The 23,103-nt window shown below is 46.6% G+C and overlaps 1 protein-coding gene across 2 annotated transcripts in view; it reads right to left on the bottom strand.

Moving 5' to 3' along the window:
• LOC128400950 (uncharacterized) overlaps nucleotides 1–23,103 on the bottom strand; it is a 30,753-nt gene that overhangs the window by 6,412 nt on the left and 1,238 nt on the right. For both annotated transcript variants that reach the window (XM_053363700.1, XM_053363701.1), the window contains 7 exons: nucleotides 20,527–21,087; nucleotides 17,327–17,542; nucleotides 16,275–16,371; nucleotides 14,831–14,938; nucleotides 12,179–12,324; nucleotides 3,431–3,469; nucleotides 1,858–1,949 (listed from right to left, as the gene is read on the bottom strand). In XM_053363700.1, coding sequence (XP_053219675.1) covers nucleotides 1,858–1,949; nucleotides 3,431–3,469; nucleotides 12,179–12,324; nucleotides 14,831–14,938; nucleotides 16,275–16,371; nucleotides 17,327–17,542; nucleotides 20,527–21,087 — 1,259 coding nt within the window. The remainder of the gene's footprint in view (nucleotides 1–1,857; nucleotides 1,950–3,430; nucleotides 3,470–12,178; nucleotides 12,325–14,830; nucleotides 14,939–16,274; nucleotides 16,372–17,326; nucleotides 17,543–20,526; nucleotides 21,088–23,103) is intronic.

Here is a 23,103-nt window from a genome sequence, read left to right as displayed (position 1 = left end):
CCAGTCCAGGTTCTGTTTAGGCCCCACCCAAATCAATGGGGCTTGAAATCACCAGTCTTAAAGGTAAAGGTAAAGGTAAAGGTAAAGGGACCCCTGACCATTAGGTCCAGTTGTGACTGACTCTGGGGTTGCGGCGCTCATCTCGCTTTACTGGCTGAGGGAGCCGGCGTACAGCTTCTGGGTCATGTGGCGAACCAGAGCAGCGCACGGAAACGCCGTTTACCTTCCCGCCGGAGTGGTACCTGGTGGTTGGGTCGGTATTTGGGTCATGCTTACTGATATATTGTAAAAGGAGTTTTTGTTTTTGTTATTAAAGGTAAAGGTAAAGGGGCCCCTGACCATTAGGTCCAGTCGTGGCCGACTCTGGGGTTGCGGCATTCATCTCGCTTTATTGGCCAAGGGAGCCGGCGTACAGCTTCCGGGTCATGTGGCCAGCATGACTAAGCCGCTTCTGGCGAACCAGAGCAGCGCACGGAAACACCGTTTACCTTCCCACCGGAGTGGTACCTATTTATCTATTTGCACTTTGAAGTGCTTTCGAACTGCTAGATTGGCAGGAGCAGGGACCGAGCAACGGGAGTTCACCCTGTCGCGGGGATTCGAACTGCCGACCTTCTGATCGGCAAGTCCTAGGCTCTGTGGTTTAACCCACAGTGCCACCCGCTAACATATTTATCACATAGTTTTTTGTGGGTTACGCGCATGAAATGCTCTCCTGAGTTTCAGTAATGTGTGTGTGTACATACACACAGATCCAGACCCAGAGCATTTGGGGGCAGAGGGGAATGGTAAACAGTGAGGTCAGAGGGGAAAGACTTACTGCTGTGAATTACACAATTATCACTCTGTGTACTTTCTGCATTTCAAAATGGTGGCACTTAAATGGGTCTGGGAAATGGTTGAAGCTTGTGATGTCAGGAAGCTTACCACATCTCAGGATGTTTGAATTAAAAAGATAAAAGCACCGTACACTTTAATGTAGCTCTGATTTGCTTTCATATTGTCACTATCTCTCCAAGCACATTTGGGTAAAGATACAAAAGGTGGAGATTTATTGGGACTGTGTAGGCTTATTGTTATGTACTGAAGTTCTCACCCTGGTCCAGCAGGGGGATACTGTAGATAGTTATGCAAATAAGGGATCAAAAGTGACATTCAGTGATTGGATAGTTTTAGAAAATTGTTACAGTCATGTTGTACTGGAGCTCTGTATAAGCAGGCTGACTGAACCCTTCAGTTGAGTTCTGTTCTGGCCTGTGAATAAACAAGAGCTGTTGAAGAATCGCTGTGTCGTCTGATGTGTTCACCCACAACTTAACAGTTATAAATCAAAATAAGAGTAAATGTTTCTCTGTTAGGAAATCTGCAGGTTTTTCAGTCACACAGATTCCTCTTGTCATGGCAAGAACACATTAATTACCTGGAGAACAGCAATAACCAGGGGTAAGAAAGACATAACATATCACAAGGACAGGAAGAAATACCACAGACAGAATAATTGCCACACACAGAAAGAACGAGGATATAGTTTGAGTTTCTCAATTGTAGTTTTATAATTCATTTAATGTGTCAACATGTTTAGAAGTTATTCATATTGCAGTTGTTGTATAAGGGCTTGCTATTTTGACTGGAGTGTAATTGAAATTAATAAGATTTTGGAACACAGAAATAAAGCAGATAATCAATTCTAGCACATGGGGGGTTTACTTTATCTAAATTATATAATTTGGTATTTGAACTATTGATATTAATAATTGTATCATAAATTGGTATCGTTATAATGAGGCTATTGGATTGCAATTGAAAACTAATAAAATTATCAAAAATAAAGAAAAGAAAAAAGAAAACATGAATTACCTTCCCATCTCGGTCCCGCCTTACACATCGAATCCATTTCATTCTCCCCTTCATAAACAGTTATGTGGAAATTGTAGACAGCTTTAGCTTTCCTGCCAAAACACATGCAGAATTACTAAAATGATTTTTGCTTAATTTTGACCCATTTGTTGATCCCTGAGGGATCAGAATACAAATCTTTAAGCATCATCAGCATCATCATTATTATTTTAGACTTAGTCGCTTGTTACCCAAAATATCTCCAAGAGTCTTACAGCACATGAAAAACTTAATATAAATACATAATACCATAAAGACAGAGCAATCCCTGTAACAAGATTGGAGGCACACTAATAGCTAGAACACCATCATCTCAGTCTATCAGATGCCTGGCCAGGGGCGGGAGGTAAGTCTATACCTGGTGCCAAAAATATGTCAGTGAAGGCGCCAGGCAGACCTCGCTTGGGAAAGCTTTCCACAGATTGGGAGCCACAACTAAAAAGGCCCTCTCCCTGGTGACCACCCTCTGAGCCTCCCTCAGAGGGCAGACCTGGAGAAGAACCTCAGTTGAAAATGTAGTGTCCAAGAGTGTTCCTATAAGGAGAGGCATTTCCTAAGATGTTGGTGTCTGGAGCAATAAAGAGCTTTATAGGTCAAAACCAGCACTTTGAATTGGGCTTGGAAACATATCCAGTGTTGTAACATAATTGGTATTTATGTTATTTGTGTGGGTACTTGTGCACCTGTGAACAATACACTGGTGATTCCTGCCACAGCTTTAGGACGGAACTGAATGTAAAACCACAATTTAATCCCATTTCCCCTTTAGGAATCTCTGGGCTTCAGTTAAGTGTGGTTCGAGCCCGCTGAGGGACGACGGTGGGGTGGGCATAGCTCAGTTGGTTAGAGCATGGTGTTGATAATGCCAAAGTTGCAGGTTCAATCCCCAGAAGGGACAGCTGCATATTCTTGCATTCCTGTGGAAATGAAAGGGGAGACAAGCTGAGAAAGAGGCAGAACCAAGATGGCCGAAAGGAAGAGCATTGGGAAAGCTGGTGGGCCCAACAGGCCTGAACTGTTAGAATTCCTGCTCTATGACTGCAGTCATGGGATTTTTGTCTATCACATGACGGTGTATGTTTTGACTCCACAGAGTGGCAAGTGATGGAGACAGGATGTTTGTGTTACTGTGTTCCCTAAAGTGGGACTATTGTCCTGTGTTCTTTCTCTTTGCTGTCTGATGCTAGAGAGAGAGGGAGCCATGTTGCAGTGCTCCGTGTGGGTTTATATGTAAATAAAGTAGATTAGCCAAAATGCTGAGTTGCTGAGGTCTGTCACGCAATTTGTACAAACTGTGCAGATCCCTAAGTGTGCCGATGTCTGTTGGCATCGGTCACTGTGATGTTCGGGCTGAAGAAAGCTTTTGAAGCTCCCGAAAGAACGGCCAGGAGGGAGAGAACATGCCAGTCGGGCATGTGTCTCTGCCAGGGTCCTACTCGAGTGTAGGACAAGCTCCTGACATGCACAAGGGAAGGTGGAGATAAAAGAACCGGGAGTCAAGTCAAGGCAGGACAGAAGGGTCTGGAATACTCACTTGCCCTTTTTATTAGTCATGGAATCCTCCGTGCAGATACTGTGGAAGGCAGAAATGGTGGTTACTTAAGGTAAAGGTAAAGGGACCCCTGACCATTAGGTCCAGTCGTGACCGACTCTGGGGTTGCGGCGCTCATCTCGCTTTATTGGCCGAGGGAGCTGGCATACAGCTTCCGGGTCATGTGACCAGCATGACTAAGCTGCTTCTGGCAAACCAGAGTAGCACACAAAAACACCGTTTACCTTCCCGCCGGAGCGGTACCTATTTATCTACTTGCACTTTGACGTGCTTTCAAACTGCTAGGTTGGCAGGAGCAGGGACCCAGCAACAGGAGCTCACCCCGTCACGGGGATTCGAACCACCAACCTTCTGATTGGCAAGTCCTAGGCTCTGTGGTTTAACCCACAGTGCCACCCGCGTCCCTAAGTGGTTACTTAGAAGCCACCTAAAGACCCCACCCCACCCCATTTACATGGTACCTGGAGCAACACGGCTGCCATCAATTCATGGTTGCTTCCTTTCAGTGCCAGATTTACGTATAAGCTAAACAAGCTGTAGCTTAGGGCCCTACTCTTTTGGGAGGCCCCAGAAAAATTAAAGGAAAAAACCCACTGGCTGTACATTTCCAAAATATAAAATAAAAAAATAAAAGAAAACCTACATACAGCAACAGTGCTTTGTGTTGTGTAGGCTCCTCTGATGTAAGTCATGGGCCCCGCCTGCTAGCCTGCTCCCTGAAATATCACTGGTTGGCTCATTTCTATATATAGGGTGCCTACATTCTGCATGGGCTGTTTGAATGGCAACATGTGCAAATGGCTTTAGATACCTATTAAGTCAGTGGTGGTCAAATTCGGCCCGCCAGCTGTTTTGGGACTACAATTCCCATCATCCCTGACCACTGGTCCTGTTAGCTAGGGGTGATGGGAGTTGTAGTCCCAAAACATCTGGAGGGCCAAGTTTGGCCATGCCTGTATTAGGTCCATAAATCACCATATAGCATCTATTCAACACAAAAACCAGCGACAATTTGTTGTTGACAAAGGACAGCTGGACATATAAAGGGCCCCATTATCTTCAGTAGCTTAGGGCCTCCTCAAACCTAAATCTGGCCCTCCTTCCTTTAAGCCTAATGTCAGTGAAGGGCTGCCGTCTACAATGTGATAGAGGACTCAGCCATACAGCTACAAATACAATGTTTTGAGTGCATTATACAAATGTGGCCCTAGATGGCGATGGTGAGGCAAATTCCATATATTTCCATATGTATGGCAAATTCCATATATTTTTCAAAATGTGTTTTTAAAAAAGCATTTTCACAGCATTTTTTTTAAAAAAATATGTTTCTAGATCCCACCTAGGACAGATTATGGGTTGCATAGCATGCTGGCAATGCCTTGGGGTGTATTGCTAGCAGAGGATATAACCTTGCACTCAACTCTTCATTATGTAGGTGGAAACTGCAGGGACTACCAGAAGTGGTGTGGGAGCAAGCAGAGGAATGCAAAACCCCACCACTCCGGGTGAAATATGTTGTTGTTTAGTCGTTTAGTTGTGTCCGACTCTTCATGACCCCATGGACCAGAGCACGCCAGGCACTCCTGTCTTCCACTGCCTAGGTAAAGGTAAAGGGACCCCTGACCATTAGGCTAGTCGTGACCGACTCTGGGGTTGCGGCACTCATCTCGCTTTATTGGCCGAGGGAGCCAGCGTACAGCTTCCGGGTCATGTGGCCAGCATGACTAAGCTGCTTCTGGCGAGCCAGAGCAGCACACAGAAACGCTGTTTACCTTCCTGCCGGAGCAGTACCTATTTATCTACAGTGGTGCCTCGCAAGACGAACGCCTCGCAAAACGAAAAATTCGCAAGACGAAAGAGTTTCCCGTTTTTGAGTCATTCCGCAAGACGAATTTCCCTATGGGTTTGCTTCGCAAGAAGAAAGCCCATAGGGAAATCTCCGGGGACCTCTTTTAAATGCTGGCGGTGGGGAGCAAAGCCTTTCGCCCCCCTCCAGCCTTCAGAAGAGGCCCAGGAAGGCCGGCGGGGGCCAAAAGGCTTTGCTCCCCACCGCCAGCATTTTAAAAGTGGTCTGGGATAGCAGGGAAGCGCGCTGCGCTTTCCCGCTGTCCCGGACCGCTTTTAAAATGCTGGCCGTTGGGAGCAAAGACTTTCGCCCACCGCCGGCCTTCAGAAGAGGTCCTGGACCTCTTCTGAAGGCCGGCGGGGGACAAAAGTCTTTGCTCCCCCCCGCCTGCCTTCCCGGGATAGCGGAGAAGCGCAGCGCGTTTCTCCGCTATCCCGGACGGCTTTTGAAGGCAGGCGGGGGGGAGCAAAGACTTTCGCCCACCGCCTGCCTTCAGAAGACCTCCGCTGTCCCGGGGGCTTTTAAAATGCTGGCGGTCGGCAGCAAAGCCCTCCTGTCCCCGGAGCTTGCGGGGCGGGAGGTGGGGAGAAGGGCTTTTCTTCCCACCGTCAGCCTTCAGAACAGCCTTCTGAAGGCTGGCGGTGGGAAGAAAAGCCCTTGTCCCCCCCCCCCAGCCTTCAGAAGAGGTCGGGGGACAGACTGTCTCCGGACCTGGTCTGAAGGCGGTTTCCATAGGAACGCATTGATTGATTTTCAATGCATTCCTATGGGAAACGGTGCTTCGCAAGACGAAAAACTCGCAAGAAGAAAAAACTTGCGGAACGAATTAATTTCGTCTTGCGAGGCACCACTGTACTTGCACTTTGAAGTGCTTTCGAACTGCTAGGTTGGCAGGAGCTAGGACAGAGCAACGGGAGCTCACCCCGTCAAGGGGATTCGAACCACTAACCTTCTGATCGGCAAGTCCTAGGCTCCGTGGTTTAACCCACAGCGCCACCCGCGTGGCTTAATTAACTCAGACTTCCATTGAGTGACTGCAGGGGCGGACTTAGGGCTCTGCGAATGGTGAGCACGCAATGGGAGCTACCATCTCAAAGCCCGCTATGTGAGGCACTGGCCTTCGGGGAGGAGGAGATAGGGTCCCAGAGTCCTCCTTGCTCCTTCCCAAACCCTAGTTAGCACTTTCCCAGCTTTGGGAAGGAGATGGAAGGGCTCTAGGACTCTGCCAGAGCCCTCCCACCTCCTTCCCAAAGCCAGGTGCCTCCTTACCTGCCTTACTCCCAAAGTTTGCCACTGGTGACTGAGTCCCTCCAATAAAGGAGCAAGAGGTGGACCAACCAGTGGAAATATTTTCTTACACTCTTCACATCGAACAAGATTTTAGACAAGTGGTACTGTGTTCAAGTTCTGCTTATTGGCTTCCCATGGTGATCTTTCTTTGGCCCCTGGGAGAACATATTCTTGACTAGATAGCCTTTGATCCAGCAGGGCTTTTCCTCTTCTTATACTGCTTAAGTGCTTTTGCTTTGATCGAGGAAATTGACAAGATCAGAGGCAAATTGATGAGAAATTACCACTCCCGGTCTGAACAGCCGAGCTGGTAGACTTGCATAAACATGGGTGAAGATGAGTTGCAATAGAATTAAATAGGCATTCATTTCTAATATGTGTATACCTCTTAATTGTAGAAACGTCTAAGAGGCTTACACTGAATATAAAATATACATTAAAGTTATCAATAAAAATCAAAAACAAGCTGACCTTAAAAATAAATCCAGGTATACATATAAATGGTAGTTGATTCTGCCACCCACCTCCTTGCATGCCTCTCACATATCTGGGTAGGCTTGCCTAAACAATTTAGCTTTTAGCAAGTGCGAAAAAACAATACAGAGGAAGTGTCCAAATAAATTGATGGAGGAAGGGTGGAGAAGTTTGTCTTAACCAGTGCTTTTTTCCTAAAAAATAAAATACAAAATGTTTACAAAACTCTCCCCTGTGAGTGTCTGAGGGCCCTGCTCTTGCCACTTACCATCTGGCCTGGGGCGGGGCCTGAAGCCTCAAAAGGACTGCTCGGCTGCCCAGGAGGACTCCCCTCTGAGTGTCTGAGGGCCCTGCTTTTGCCACTTACCATCTGGCCTGGGGCGGGGCCTGAAGCCTCAAAAGGACCGCTCTGCTGCCCAGGAGGACTCCCCTGTGAGTGTCTGAGGGTCCTGCTCCTTCCTGCCACTTACCATCTGGCCTGGGGTGGGGCCTGAAGCCTCAAAAGGACTGCTCTGCTGCCCAGGAGGATTCCTCTGTGAATGTCTGAGGGTCCTGCTCTTGCCACTTACCATCTGGCCTGGGGCGGGGCCTAAAGCCTCACAAGGACTGCTCCTGCCACTATCTGGCCCAGGTGGGGCCTCACAGGGACGGTTGTTGCCACTGATGCTGCTACTGCCCAGGAGGACCTGGAGGGGCGCAGAGTTCTTTTTAACATGTTTTAAAATGTTCCTTTCCCTTTAGATTTTATATATGGGGGTGGGATGGATGTTTGGGTGGGCTTGGGAATGCGTTAGATGAATTTGTAATTTTTGCAGTTTTTATTTGTATTGTTTTATTGTTTTCTGGGTTGTTTTGTTTTTTGTTTTTATTGTTTTAAGGTTTTATTGTTTTAGGCTGCGAAAGAATAACATTAATTGCCATCAATGGAGGCTACTATGAGGCTTGGGATTGCTACCGTGGAGGGGCGAGGGAGGTATGGCGGTGAGGGCAGATGTTATAGGCGAAGGGGATCGAGATATGGATATGCTCGTACCCCTTCCAATCTGCGCCTCATCCCGAGGGACGAGGGTAGGGCGAGCAAGGACTACTCACCTCCGTCACTGGTGCTGTGCAATGCCAGGTCTATAGGCAACAAAACCGCCACCCTGCGAGATTTCTTTATCTCGCAGGGGGTTGACCTGGCTTGTGTGACGGAGACCTGGGTGCGCGAAGGGGCAACAGTTACCTTAAGAGAGATGGCGCCCCCGGGTTTCTCCATCCTCCACCAGTCACGGACTGTGGGCCGGGGGGGAGGGGTGGCATTATTAATCCGGGAAGATTGTTCTTTCAGGGCTCTACCATCACCATCGATCCCCGGCATTGAATGTGTTGGCCTAGTGTGGGGCTCCGAGGAGAGCTTGGCTGTCTGGCTGGTGTACCGGCCACCTAGCGCACCAGCAGCCACCCTGTCAGGCCTATTGGAGGCGGTGGCCGGCTGGGCCTTGGAGTTCCCTAACCTATTGGTATTGGGGGACTTCAACATCCATGGCAGATTCTCGGTGTCCCCCCCTGTGTTCCCAACGCAGCATTAAGACTCGAGGCCTGCCTTCCATCTGTGGAAACTCGGACTTGGCAGAGAACATTCAACTATTGGCTTCGTCTTAATCTGAATCCACCTGGTCTACTGCCTTTAGTAATGCAAGACTCTCACAAAAGCAAGTGGTTCAAAACCGTGCATCAAAAACTCCTTACATGCGGTCTGCACTCACAGTCCCTATTATCAATGGGCCTCATCAAAGCAAAGAGTCTAATAGGCCAGCGCCTGAAAGACATCGAACGACAAAACAACCTGACCATCTTAAAGAAACTGTGCCCATGGTATACCTACTTTCCCCCTTCTCATTTTGACTCTCCAGCTTCATACTTGTCTAAACTAACCATCCCGAAATACAGACGTGCCTTTACATTGGCTAGATGGGATGTTCTTCCCTCTGCTGTACTCGAAGGTCGTTACCAAAAGACTCCATTTGAAAAACGACTCTGCCCATGTGGAGATGGTAACACGGAAACAGTGTCTCACGTCCTTCTTTCTTGCCCCCTCTACAAAGACCTAAGGAATGAGATTATTACTCCACTCATTCTCTCCAACCCCGGCCGTTCATCAGACATTACACTGTATTTTCTATTATCTGATACGGAAAGTCAGATAACAGAGAAGGTCGCGAGGTACATCGAGAGAGCTGCGAAATTGAGGGCCACCATCTGAGTGACAGACTTGTTCATCCGACGGACCATCTTTTGCCTGTTCTTTTCCTCCTTTTATCTCTATTTTTACTTTTAACTCTTGTACAGCTGTGGCCTGTTGGCTTTGCTAATAAAGTTTTGTTGTTGTTGCCACTCCCTCCTCACAGGCTCTGGACCTGGTGTCTTCCATGGCGACACTAGGGCTCTCCCAGTTTGTTTCGGGCCCCACACATCAAGCAGGCCACACACTGGATTTGATCTTTGGTGTAGGTATAGATGTGATCATGTCTCCTTCGATGAAGGTGCCATGGTCTGATCACTACGCTCTGAAAGCCAGGATTGACTTTCCACCCCCACCCTGCTTAGGTGCCGAGCCGAATTGGGCTCGCCCGCAGAGGCTGATGGACCCTGATAGATTCCGCCAAGCCTTGCGGGACCTTGCTCCCCCTGGCGACTCATTGACTGAGCTTGTTGAGGGCTGGAATATCCAGCTCCTGGCAGCCATCGATGAGATCGCACCGAAGCGCCCTCTGCGACCCCGCAGAAACCGGGCTCCCTGGTTTACCGAGGAGCTCCGGAAAATGAAGCGGGACCTCAGACGGCTAGAGCGAGTATGGCGGGGTGCCCGTGACGGAGCCTCAAGAACATCTTATAGGGCTTTTATGAAAACCTACGAGATGGCGGTGAAGGCTGCTAAGAAGTCTTACTTCTCGGCCTCCATTGCATCCGCTAGCTCTCGCCCGGCGCAATTATTTAGTATAATCAGGTCTTTAACGTCCCTTGAAGGACAGCCAAATTTAAATAACAATTTGACACACGGCTGTGAGGCATTTGCGAGCTTTTTTGCGGAGAAGGTCTTGTTGCTCCGCCATGACCTCCCTGCCAATTTGGATACAATAAAGGAACTGGAGGCCCCTCGACTGTCCTCGGGTCCTTGGACCACTTTGACCGGATATCCCCAGCCGATGTGGACAGACTCCTCCGAGCTGGAAAGCCCACCACCTGTCCTCTCGACCCGTGCCCGTCTTGGCTGATTACAGCGTGTCCAGACGAGGTGCGGGCCCTCCTGGGGGATATCATCAATTTGTCCCTTGGCACGGGGACATTCCCAGGGGAACTGAAGGAGGCAGTGGTGCGCCCGCTCTTAAAGAAAACATCATTAGATCCTTTAGATCTATCCAATTACCGCCCGGTTTCGAATCTTCCGTTCCTGGGTAAGGTGATTGAGAGAGCGGTTGCTGAACAGCTTGGTGGGTTTCTGGATGAAACATCGGCTCTGGATCCATTCCAGTCTGGCTTCCGCGCTGGTCATGGGACCGAGACAGCTCTGGTTGCCCTAACAGATGATCTTCGTAGACAGCTGGATCGAGGCGGGTCGGGGCTGCTGATTCTTCTAGATCTGTCAGCAGCTTTCGACATGGTCGATCATGAACTTCTGGACCACCGCCTTGCCGACGTGGGGATCCAGGGCACAGCCCTTCAATGGCTGCGCTCGTTTCTCTCTGGTCGGGGACAGAGGGTGGCGCTTGGGGGGGAATTGTCATCGCGCCACTCCTTGGTGTGTGGAGTACCTCAGGGTGCGATACTCTCCCCAATGCTTTTCAACATCTTTATGCGCCCCCTCGCCCAGCTTGTCCGGAGTTTTGGGCTGGGTTGCCATCAGTATGCCGATGACACCCAACTCTATCTGTTGATGGATGGCCATCCTGACTCGGCCCCAGACACACTGACCAGATGTCTGGAAGCTGTGGCTGGATGGTTACGTGGGAGCCGGTTGAAGCTAAATCCTTCGAAGACAGAGGTCCTGTGGCTGGGACGGGACGATATGGGATTGGGGGGGCAACTCCCATCTCTTGCGGGGGCGCAGTTAGTGCCAGCACCGTCCGTTAAGAGTTTGGGTGTAATCTTCGACACCTCCCTTTCCATGGAGGCGCAGATTGCAGCTATAACAAAGGCGGCATTTTTCCATCTCCGCCAAGCTAAGCAGTTGGCTCCTTACCTCTCTCGCCCTGACCTAGCCACTGTGATCCACGCGACGGTCACCTCCAGACTGGATTATTGTAACTCGCTCTACGTGGGGCTGCCCTTAAGACTGACCCAGAAACTCCAGCGGGTGCAGAATGCTGCAGCGAGACTCCTTACGGGGTCTTCGCTGCGAGATCACATTCATCCGGTGCTATATCAACTGCACTGGCTCCCGGTGGAGTACAGGATCAGGTTTAAGGTGCTGGTTTTAACCTTTAAAGCCCTATACGGCCTTGGACCCTCGTACCTACGGGACCGCCTCTCCTGGTATGCCCCACAGAGAAACTTACGGTCTTCAAATAAAAATATCTTGAAGGTCCCAGGCCACAGAGAAGTTAGGCTGGCCTCAACTAGAGCCAGGGCTTTTTCGGCTGTGGCTCCGACCTGGTGGAACACTCTGTCACAAGAGACTAGGGCCCTGCGGGACTTGACATCTTTCCGCAGGGCCTGCAAGACAGAGCTGTTCCGCCAGGCCTTTGGCCAGGGCACAGCCTGACTCCCTCCCTCGGCAATCTTCGCGGAGCTCTGGCCCAATAGTGGCCAGTGGCTTGAATTTAATTAATTTTATAATGAATGATTTTAGAGTGTTGTTTGTGTTGTACTTTTGTATTGTCTTATTGTTGTTAGCCGCCCTGAGCCCAGCTTCGGCTGGGGAGGGCGGGATATAAATAAAATTTATTATTATTATTATTATTAGGGCTACTCTCATTTTGACTCAAGAAGACCACCATTTTATAGTTCAAATTGGGAAAAATAAATACAGTAAATGGAGAAAAGTACAAAGATTCACAAAATGTTTAGGGGTATGTGTACCCCTGCGTCCCCCCAGGAAAAAAAAAAGCACTGGTCTTAACTATTCCAGGGATTCTTACTTGTCATAACAGCTGTCACCTTCTTTACGCAAGATGGATGGCCTGGTCTTGCTTGGAAAAGTCTTGTTAATGGTCGTTTCCCCTGTTTTCTTCTTTTTGATCAAAACAGGCGGTCTCTTCTCCAACCTCCCATAGTTGGAGTTAATCTGTTGGTGAGGATGGCAAGGTTGTGGGTACAGCAAATGCTCAGAGCTACAGCCTAGCAATCTCAGATAGTTAAGGAGTGATGGGGTTGAGATTAAGGAGAAATCTCTTGGCTTTAATATATCTCATCTGAAGTGTGACAACCAAAGCTTGGAGAGAAATTTTGGGAAGCTGGTGTTTCTCTGTGTGTAGTCTTATCAAAACAGCAGCTGAAGTTGTTGCGCTTCTAGTTAGTTGGGGAAGATAAATATTCTAAGAGTAAGCTTATCAGTATTGCATCACCAACTGCATTTAGTGAAGTCGGAGAATTCAACGGAAGCAGGAGCAGAAATTATTCGCCCTATATCCAGAATGGAAATCGATTCAGCAAATATCAGCATTTGCTCTTGTTATTTTATTCAGTTCTCAAACAATCTGTAATTTATTACAAATTCCCCTTTCCAGCTGCATTGATTTTCATTTGCACTGTAATGAATGGTGTGGAATGATGTAATATTAACACAATTAATTATGGGATTAATTATGTAAACGTCTGCCATGGTGGACAGGGAGACAAAGACTGTATTCTTTGTCAGAAGCTGAACTGCAGCAGAGCATAAGAGGTCTGCGTGGGACAAACTCAGGTCGGAATGCAAACCAATACCTTCTGGCATCCCTAACTGCGAATTAGCATTGCCAAAAGTGATGAATGGTCCTGCAGTGTGATCATAAGTATACAGAAAGCAGCGGAACTTATGCTGTCTTCAGCTAAACCAGCGTAAATTACCCCTATTTTAACCTCCTTTCAGGAATGAAAGGTACTGCTGCTGGATGCAGCCTGGGTTTGGCAGAGGAGGCTGAAACAAGCCTTTAAAACAGACCTTGACTTAACAGCATCCTTTCCACTGCCATAGGTTCTGCCCTGTTTTGAGGTCACATGACTAAGCTGAACCAAGTCAGGATCCAGCGTAAGTCCCCCCCCCCCCCATGCTCAGTCCTGCCACTCCCTCAGAATACCCATTTTTCAGGGCTTATACCAGCAAAAGGCCCACCAGTCTCAGCTGAAGTGGCCGAGTCCCAGCTGAGCTGGAAAGAGGGAGTTACATCAGCAGAGTGTCTGTTGACCTGGAATAATCTTCTTCTTCTTCTTCTTCTTCTTCTTCTTCTTCTTCTTCTTCTTCTTCTTCTTCATACCCTGCCCATCTGGCTGGGTTTCCCCAGCCACTCTGGGCAGCTCCCAGCAGAATAATTAAAACTCCATAAAACATCAAACATTAAAAACAGGGCTGCCTTCAGATGTCTTCTAAAAGCCAGATAGTTGTTTATTTCCATCACATCTGAAGGGTTCCACAGAGAGGGTGCCACTACCAAGAAGGCCCTCTGCCTGGCATAGCCCATGCTATGCTGGGAATAAGCTGACTGAGCCAGAGATCATCCCAATGGATCGTGGTATGAATTGCTCTTTAAGCTGAAAAAATATATAATGAAGTATGGAACCTATGACTGGCAAACCATACCATGCATGCAAATAAACTCTGCCACAAAAGAGGGTACAAAATAAAATGGCTCTTAGGACATATGAGGTAACACTGCTCTTCCTGGAAGGAAGTATCAAAAAGTTCTTGTGGCTCTCTGATATCACTGAAGCAGCCTGAGTTCCGTCTTCTCTTCACTATAACTTACCTGTCCTGCTTTCTGCATGTAAAAGAGGGAGGGTAACGGGAATTGAAGGTACGACAGGTTGGCAATGTTGTTATGAGTCTCTGGGTGCCAGACACTGAACCCCTGGATTCAGCAAATGTTAAAATATAAACCAGGCCAGTTTCCTGATGAGGTAATTGCCTGGGAGATGAGACATTAGGAGAACAAAAGGCAGGTGACGAGCCATTAGGAAAGCCAGGGCTGTTCTTCTGTTGGCAGAACAGCACCAGTCCCATGGTTTAATTCACTGGCAATGTGTACTTGCTATAGGACACTGAGGGGAGCTTGGAGTGAAGACAGCTTAACAAGGTGGGGCTTCTAGGGTTAGAGCCATCCAGGGCTGGCCCAATACATTTTGGCACCTGGGGTGAACCACAAAACGGTGCCCTTCATTGCCAGGAAAGAAAGGTGAATTAGGAACAAGAGAGGGAATCAAATCATCCTTATCCACTGGTTGAAGAGGAAATCAAAGGTCATTGTAGGAGAAAAGGGGACTCGCCCTGAATTACATGGCTGGGGGTTGCAGAGCCCAGGAGATCCCAGAGGGCAACCCCCACCATTTTCTCCCTAGGGGTGAGAAGAGACCAGGAGACCTCCTATTTGCGAAGAAGGTATGGGGGTGCTGCTGAGGAGGTGACAGATCCAGTCTCCAAGGAGCGCACCACAGCTATTGCTGCTACCACAGCAGCAGCAGCGGCCAATGCATTCCTTGGAGGTAAGATCTGCTGCCTTTGTGGTTCCTCCCGCCTGAGGCAGTTGCCTCGCCTTGCCTCACAGGTAGGCCGGCCCCGGATCCACCTTGTTATATGCAAAGATTTTGGCTCCTACCTGGGTCGCTTTATCAGCGGTTGGGGGCTTTGCTCTCTGTACATGGCGTCTCTGAGGGGACGGCGTCCTCGGAAGCACCTGCAATTTCCGCATGAGCATCAGCTTGCACTGTTCAACCCAAGAGAAAAGACAATTCCAAGATGACAAACAATGTTGATCACTATTCCACTGTTGAAATATATGAAGAACTCTTGTTAGTTGACAGTGGCTACTACTATCAATCTTACAGGTCCTTATAGTAGCAATTTTCAGGTAACAACTGTGGGATGTCATCCATTGGAGCAGTCAAAGACAACATTCCTTATCTCCCTAGAGTGGGCATAGGCAGGGGGACATCCAGTCAGTGTAACTTCCTGTTCCACTGGTCTGGAACATACTCCCCCTGCATGTGAGGAGATGGGTGTGGCTTTGGCCGAGTCATGCAGCCATTATCTCAGTCTTGATCTTGCTGTCTTGCTGTTCTTTTGCTGCTGGGCTGCTTTCCTGGAGCCATTTTGTTATCTAAATGTAATTTTGCTGTTTGCTGGCTCTCAGCCAGCAGCACATAAGTTCAGTCTCCATATGAGATGAACTCTCAGTCTCTTTCTTTATGTAACCACTAAATAAAGCCTGCCTTTCGGGAAACTGAAATGTGAGTAAACTTTTTGTTACTTTACTCAGAAGCGACTCTTGTGTCTTTATTCTTCTAAGAGGGATTAAAGGCGACACCAGGAAATAATCTTAACTAAGAGATTCAAACGAATCTGCAAACTAGCTTCCAGCTATATTGAGGGGAATCTGCTCTGCTACGTCACTTAGTAGTGTGAGTAAAGGAAGGACAATACTTATTCAATATATCCTTTCCTACGATCCTTAACATTCCCACAACAACTGTGCGCACAGTGAACACATGGGAGGTGTAGAAGGGGGCCAGGACCATGCGGCAAGCCCAATCTGCATATTACTAGATGGTGTGACTAGTTCTTATGTGTGAATAATTGTCACTGGGAAATCCCAGGCATCCCAGACTATTGGCCATTCTGGCTGGTGGAGGACCATGGGACCCCCAGCTCTGCCACAGTGGGATGGTTGGGAGCAGCGCCTCACCACAGGTTGGGGGGCTATGCTTCAAACTTTTCAAGCAGCCAACACATCCCCACAGAGAAGAATTATGCAAGGGGCCTGGACCCACCGCGGCAGCTGCTTATGGGACCATTAAAAGCAGCACCCGTTTATTACCCAGCATTATCAATATGTGTTCAAATTCTGCCAGTGGTATTTCAACTACATACTGTTTGCCACTTTATTGGCTGCACTGAGCTGTGCAGTTTGATTTCCTAAACTGTGAACATGCCACGATGCCACGCATCACCACGGAATACCAACCCGCCCGCCCATTGCACTGGACTGGCTGCGCAGACCCACATGATCTCACTGGTCTGGCAGAAGTCAATCCTCGTCTTACCTGAGTTCCTTTATCAACAGTTTCAGGTTTTACTTTGGGAGAAGGGGGTCTCTGAAGTGGGACCTTTGCAGGCACTGGCAAATTCCGTACAGATCGCCTGTGGAAAATGGCAGCACATCAGAGAATGTTCTCTCCTTCCTTCTATCCATCTGTCTTCAAATAGGACACGTTGGAACTTAATTCTGATAAATATTTGGTGTATCTATATCATTGCAAGAAGAAGATGGCCTTCTTTAGGAGGGTATTACAGCTTCATACCCTTCAACATTTCTCTGATGAAAATAGGGGCATCCTATTTCATAGGGACGCGGGTGGCGCTGTGGGTTAGCCTAGGACTTGCCGATCAGAAGGTCAGCGGTTCGAATCCCCGCGACAGGGTGAGCTCCCGTTGCTCGGTCCCTGCTCCTGCCAACCTAGTAGTTCGAAAGCACGTCAAAGTGCAAGTACATAAATAGGTACCGCTCCGGCGGGAAGGTAAACGGCGTTTCCGTGCGCTGCTCTGGTTCGCCAGAAGTGGCTTAGTCATGCTGGCCACATGACCTGGAAGCTGTACGCCGGCTCCCTCGGCCAATAAAGTGAGATGAGCGCCGCAACCCCAGAGTCGGTCACGACTGGACCTAATAGTCAGGGGTCCCTTTACCTTTACCTATTCCATAATAATGGTTGCCCCAGTCACTCCAGGTGGCTTCCAACAGATATAAAAACATAATAAAACATTAAACATTTGAAAACTTCCCTATACAGGGCTGCCTTCAGATGTCTTCTAAAGGTTGTGTAGTTACTTATCTCCTCGGTTCAGTGAGTTGCCTAACTCCATGCCCACCAACATTTCTCTGATGAAAAGAGGGACACCCTATCATATCCTACAACATTCCACTGATGGAAGTAGGGACATCCTAAGGAAAAGTGGGACATCCCGGGATCAAATCAGAAACCAAGATGGCGTCTGTAAATCCAGGACTGTCCCTGGAAAATAGGGACACTTGGAGGGTTTCTGAGCTCAGACATGAACTGTAGGCCATCTTTGGTCCCAGCTCTCTACTTCTTCTTACATGGAATAAGTAGATCTAGCAGAGACGTAGGAGAGGGAATCCTTCAGCTTCTTTTTGGCCTGCGGTTTTAAATCCACAATGGTGGTAATAGAAGGCGGCTTTAATTTTTTGTCTTGAGGCTGTAGTGTCAGTTTCTCCATCAGACCCTCCGAAGCTTCCTCGACCTCCTCCTTCAGGTCGGGGAGTTTGCCATCTTTAGCTTGGTGTTGTGGAATTCTGTAGCAAGGGAGGAGGAAAGAATTAGTCCAGTCACAGGCATGAATGAAAACTATTCCTCTCAATAGCAGAAATGGCAGATTAAGTTTACGGACTACGCCGAAATGGCAAAAATGAGCGGGAAGACCAGAAATCAGGAAAATCAAAGCTTTAATAAGGAATTGGGGGGGATTTTACTTTACCTTAGAGACCACTGTAAACAGTTAAAATTGTTAGCGGGATTTTAATAACACGTAACGAGAACTATGAATATAATGGAGTTATAAAAATCTGGATTATTATAAAAGATGCAGCAGAAAAGGCTTAACAATGGGACCCACAAAGGCGGAGGTGGGAAGTCCAGAGATTTGTGGGAATCTTGTACTTTTAAATGTGTTGTGGTATGATTGTAAATTCTAATATGTAAATAATTATTATTTTTTTGCAAAACAAAAAAGAAAGAAAAAGAAAACTGAAGTGTTGGTGGGTTCCCATGAGGCAAGACACATAGCAGCAAGAACCTTTCTTGAACTACATAACTGGTAAACAGGGACAAAGCAACTGCTTATATACATTCCTGAAAGCCAGGTCCACTCCCACTCCCAACGTGATTGGCTGTCTAAACTTCCAAGCTGCGAATCACGACTCAGAGTTCAAGGGCCAATGACAGAGGCCCAAATCCTGAAATTTTCAGTGATTGGACATCATGTATCCAATCAGAACACAGGTGCTCAGAATCCTTCGTCCAGACTCAAGCTCAGGCAAACACAGACCACTGAATACATAACAAAAACTATTCCTCTCAAACTGTCTTTTTATAGCGAGGGCAATGCTTTAGCCTGAGCAGAGGGTCATCTTAGATGTTAGCGAATGGAAACTCTGAAAGGAGGAAAACACCCTTCTTTCCGCACCCCATACCTTGCAATCCTCTGGTAGGGAAGCCAACTTCTGCCTTAGTCAACCTATTTCAGGAGAAAGGCAGGGGCGGAATGACGCTGTTGATTCACCTGGATCTCTCAGCAGCATTTGGTATCAGTAACTGCGGACAATATTCTTGGGTGGTTCTGCTATTTTTTGGAGCGTCTGCCTAAGTAGTTAAGAATGGGTGGCCTTTAGAGCCTCTTTTACAGGATTATAACTAGCTTCCTGTTAGAGTTAGATGCTGCCTGAGCAACGAGGCCTACTTAGCTTTCCCTGTGTTTTATTTGGCTCACACTTTCTGACTTCATGCTGCAGCTCTGACCCACTGGCTTCCTTCCCAGGTCCTCGCTCATCTCGGACAGCAGCTTACAGTTCAGCCCAGAGAAGAGGAATTTTAGCTCACCCCCTGGCATTTGAGCTGGGTGGCGGCTGCTTAGGGATCTGTTCTGTCCATAGCTATCAACGTTTCCCCTTTTTTAAGGGAATTTCCCTTATTCCAAATAGGATTCCTCGCAAGAAAAGGGAAAAGTTGACAGCTATGATTCTGTCCCTCATCCTATTTAACACCCATACGAAGCTACTGGCTGAGCTCATGCAGGGTCTCTGGCGTTCTTAAAACCTCTTTTTGTGATAGTACTAAGGGCCGTCTTTACTCGGGGGGTGTGGGGCACCTGGGTGCCGAATTCTGGGGGGCGCCGGGTGCCCGCCGCTGAAACCACCTAAGTTCTTAACTATCTACCTGTTATGAAATAATAATTTTGATCAAGCTAGAAAAACAAAATACATATATACCTAGATATCACTGAAATGTATACCTACTGTTTCACTAAAGGACCTTAGACTTTGTGCGCTCATTTACCAAAGTCACGCAGCCCCAGTGCTTGTCATTCACAACGGCGGCATTTGTCAGACTCAGCGGTGGCACTTGTCATTCTCAATGGCGCCATTCACACGAAATTAACTAAATTTGGGGGTGCTGGGCACATCTTTGCACCCTGGTGGCGCATATGCTAAAGACGTCCCTGATAGTACTCACCAGAACAGAGTACCGTCACCTCTTCTCCTTGTTTGCTGCTCACAGCTGCCATTCAACACTGGCACCCACAACCCCACCCCAAGATGTGAATACCAGCCCTTCATGTTACTTTTACCAAAAAAAGAGAGCAATGGTTATCAAGATAATAAAAATATTATACAAAAAAAAAATTGTCACAAAAACCTTGCATTAAAGAAAGAAGCATAAAATAAAACATTTAAAACAACTATATACACAGTCAGTATTGAATCCATATTATGGGATTACTTGACTCCCCCGACTTCCTTCCCCTCCCATCCCGGTTCCTTTGTATTATTTTCATTCGTGCATGTCAACAAAGTCTTTATCTCTGATTACCTCAAATTTTAAACCTTGTCTATAACATTGCAAGTGTTATTGTTTTAATCCTGCTAATGCATTAACTTGTGTCCATTGCTTTTGTAAATATGCAATAATTTCCCATTCTTTTTTTATATTTGTTGTCATCTTGATTTCTAAGTTTCCCAGTTAATTTAGCCAGTTCAGCATCTTAATTTGCCAATCTTCCTTAGTGGGGACGTCTTCTTCTTCCCAATGTTGGGCTAGCAATATCTGGGTGGCTTTGTTGCATACGTAAACAAATTCTTATATTCTTTAGGTAGATCCAGTCCTGTAATACCTAATAAAAAGGCTTCTGGGTTGTTGTTTTTTTAATTCTTAACTCCCCCCCAATTCATTATAGATCATTTCCCAGAATTTTTTAATAATCTTACGTTGCCACCACATACGATGAAACATACCTTCTACTTCTTTACATTTCCAACACTTATTTTCTCCCGTTTTGTACATTTTTGGCAACTTAACTGGTGTTAAATACCACCTATACATCACTTTCATATAATTCTCTTTATAAGTTAATAAATTAATGTAATTCCATCCGGGACATTCCTCACACAAAGGATGGTGCTGGATGCTGCCGCTTCGTGCTGAAGTTGGCAACGCTAGGGACAACTTAAGGAATCAAATGTGAAGCACAAGATTTCTGCCACAATGCCAGAACGTTACTTACTCATCCAATTGAGGTTGAGAGGTAGGGGAGATTTGTAGTCCATCCTGCAGTTCTGCCAAATAAAAATCTGGTATCCTGGAAAGTGGATACAGGGAGGGCTCTCTACCAGGGAGGTGCAGCAGTGATGTTTTCACACGTCCCTCAACCCTGTCCTTTAGATCTTGAGGATTATCATCGTTGGCCTGCTCATCTGGGCCTTGTGGCTTGTTCTCCTGGTCCTGCTCCTCAGCTAGTTCTTGGGTTTTATTGTCCTCGACATTTGGCTCCGTAAGTTCACTGCTCTCTTCAGCCTGCTCGATTAGGTTTTCTGGCTTGTTCTCGTCAACCAGCTCAGATAGATCTTGGATTTTAATTTCAAGATCTGGCGCTGAAAGTTCACTGCTCTCTTCAGTTTGGTAATTTAAGTTTTGTGGCATGTTCTCCTGGTCCTGCTCAGATACTTCTGGGGGTTTATCGCCTTCGAAAGTTGGCTCTTGAAGTTCGCTGATCTCTTTGACCTGCTCATTTAGTTCTTGGAGTCTTTTCTCCTCTTCAGCTTGCTCGTTTTTGTCTTTTTGGTTACTGCGAGGGAAGGAAAAATAGGCCCAGTGACAAACATGAAAGAAAACACAATACTATAATATGGTTGGATAACACCGTTAGTGGTGAGGATGCCACGAATGTGCAAAAAACCGCCAGCAACAACAACAAAAACTACAAGAAGGGAATAGGCAATATGGGCGAGCCTTGGTTTCACAAGCTTCATTCAGACAGTCCACAGCTTGTCTGTCAAAATACAATTAGAAATCGAGAGAATATTATGAAAATGATATACAGGTGGTACATGACCCCAGTCAAGCTTGCAAAAATCTATCATTTGCCGGACAATAAATGTTGGAAATGTAAGGAAAATGAAGGTACATTCTTTCACCTTTGGTGGACGTGTCCCAGGATTAAGGCGTTCTGGGAAATGATATATAATGAATTGAAAAAGGTATTTAAATATACCTTCTTGAAGAAACCAGAGGCCTTTCTCTTGGGCATGGTCGGCCAAGTGGTGCCAAAGAAGGACAGAACTTTTTTTATGTATGCTACAACAGCAGCAAGGATACTCATCGCAAAGTATTGGAAGATGCAAGATCTACCCACTCTGGAAGAATGGCAGATGAAATTGATCGATTGTATGGGACTGGCAGAATTGACGAGCAGAATCCGTGACCAGGGAGAAGAGTCGGCTGAAGAAGATTGGAAAAAATTCAAGGACTATTTACAGAAATATTGTAAAATTTAAGAAAGTTAGATGGTGTTGGATTGAAATTGAGAGGTTTCTAGCTGCAATGATATATAAGAACATAGATGGGGGGAAAAAAGGGGTTTGAAAAATAAGGTAATGTTATAAGCTGTAATGCTTTAAATGAAGGATTTGCTGAAAAAATAATCTTAATTGGGATACAAGAAGGAGAAGTATGAGGAGGTCTGAGAAATTTGTTATTTAAAAGTATGGTTTATGAATTTTATGCTTTTGTTTAATGTTTCTGTTTGTTTTGTTTGTTTGTTTTGTTTAAAAAATTGGAAAACTTAATAAATATTCTTTAAAAAAACAAAAACAAAATACAATTAGAAATCATACAGCACATTACTTGACAGACCACATTTTTAAGTGGTCTGCCAAGACCCTTAGGGAGATGGGGAGATTTGGGAACCACTGATCTAGATCAGCACACAGATGAAGGGACCTGTAATTTATTCCAAAAATTAACCTCATGTTTCACAGGTCATAAAATAAGCAGTTCTTTCCTTATCCTTCTCATACACTCAAGATGAAAAAATGTCATAAATAATCCTTAATAAGTGACAAGTAGAAGTACGTACGTAGGGACTCTTGGGATTTGTCATAAATAATCCCCCTCTATTCTTGGAATTGTTCCTTTTTGTCTTTGTTTCTCTTCCTATTTTTTCCAGAATTACTGTATATACTCATAGTTGCTCATAGTATCATTCCCCGCTACCTCAGTGCTTGTCTAGACTACTGAGCCTCTTGGGCCTCCTGATCAAAAGGTTCGAATCCCTGAGACGGGAGTGAGCTCCCGTTGCTCAGTCCCAGCTCCTGCCAACCTAGCAGTTCAAAAGCACGCTAGTGCAAGTAGATAAATAGGTACCGCAGCGGCAGGAAGGTAAACAGCGTTTCCGTGTGCCTTGGTTTCTGTCACAGTGTCCCGTTGTGCCAGAAGCGGTTTAGTTATGCTGCCCACATGACCTGGAAAGCTGTCTGTAGACAAATGCCGGCTCCCTCGGCCTGAAGCGAGATGAGCGCCACAACCCCATAGTCGTCTTTGACTGGACTTAACCATCCAGGGGTCCTTTACCTTTTTTACCATATACATTCACAACCAGGATGGCAGGAGCTCCTATATAAGGATATAGTTTGAGTGCCTCACCTGTAGTTTCAGAAATCATTTAATGTGTTAATACAAATGGAAGTTGTTCATATTGCAGTTGTTGGATAAGGGACTGTTATCTTGACTGGAGTGCAATTGAAATGAATAAGATTTTGGAGCGCAGAAATAAAGAAAATCATCAAACCATCAATTCTAGCAT

This window comes from Podarcis raffonei, chromosome 13 (genome assembly GCF_027172205.1).
Source record: "Podarcis raffonei isolate rPodRaf1 chromosome 13, rPodRaf1.pri, whole genome shotgun sequence".
Taxonomy (NCBI): domain Eukaryota; kingdom Metazoa; phylum Chordata; class Lepidosauria; order Squamata; family Lacertidae; genus Podarcis; species Podarcis raffonei.
This window is presented reverse-complemented; position numbering and strand designations above follow the sequence as displayed.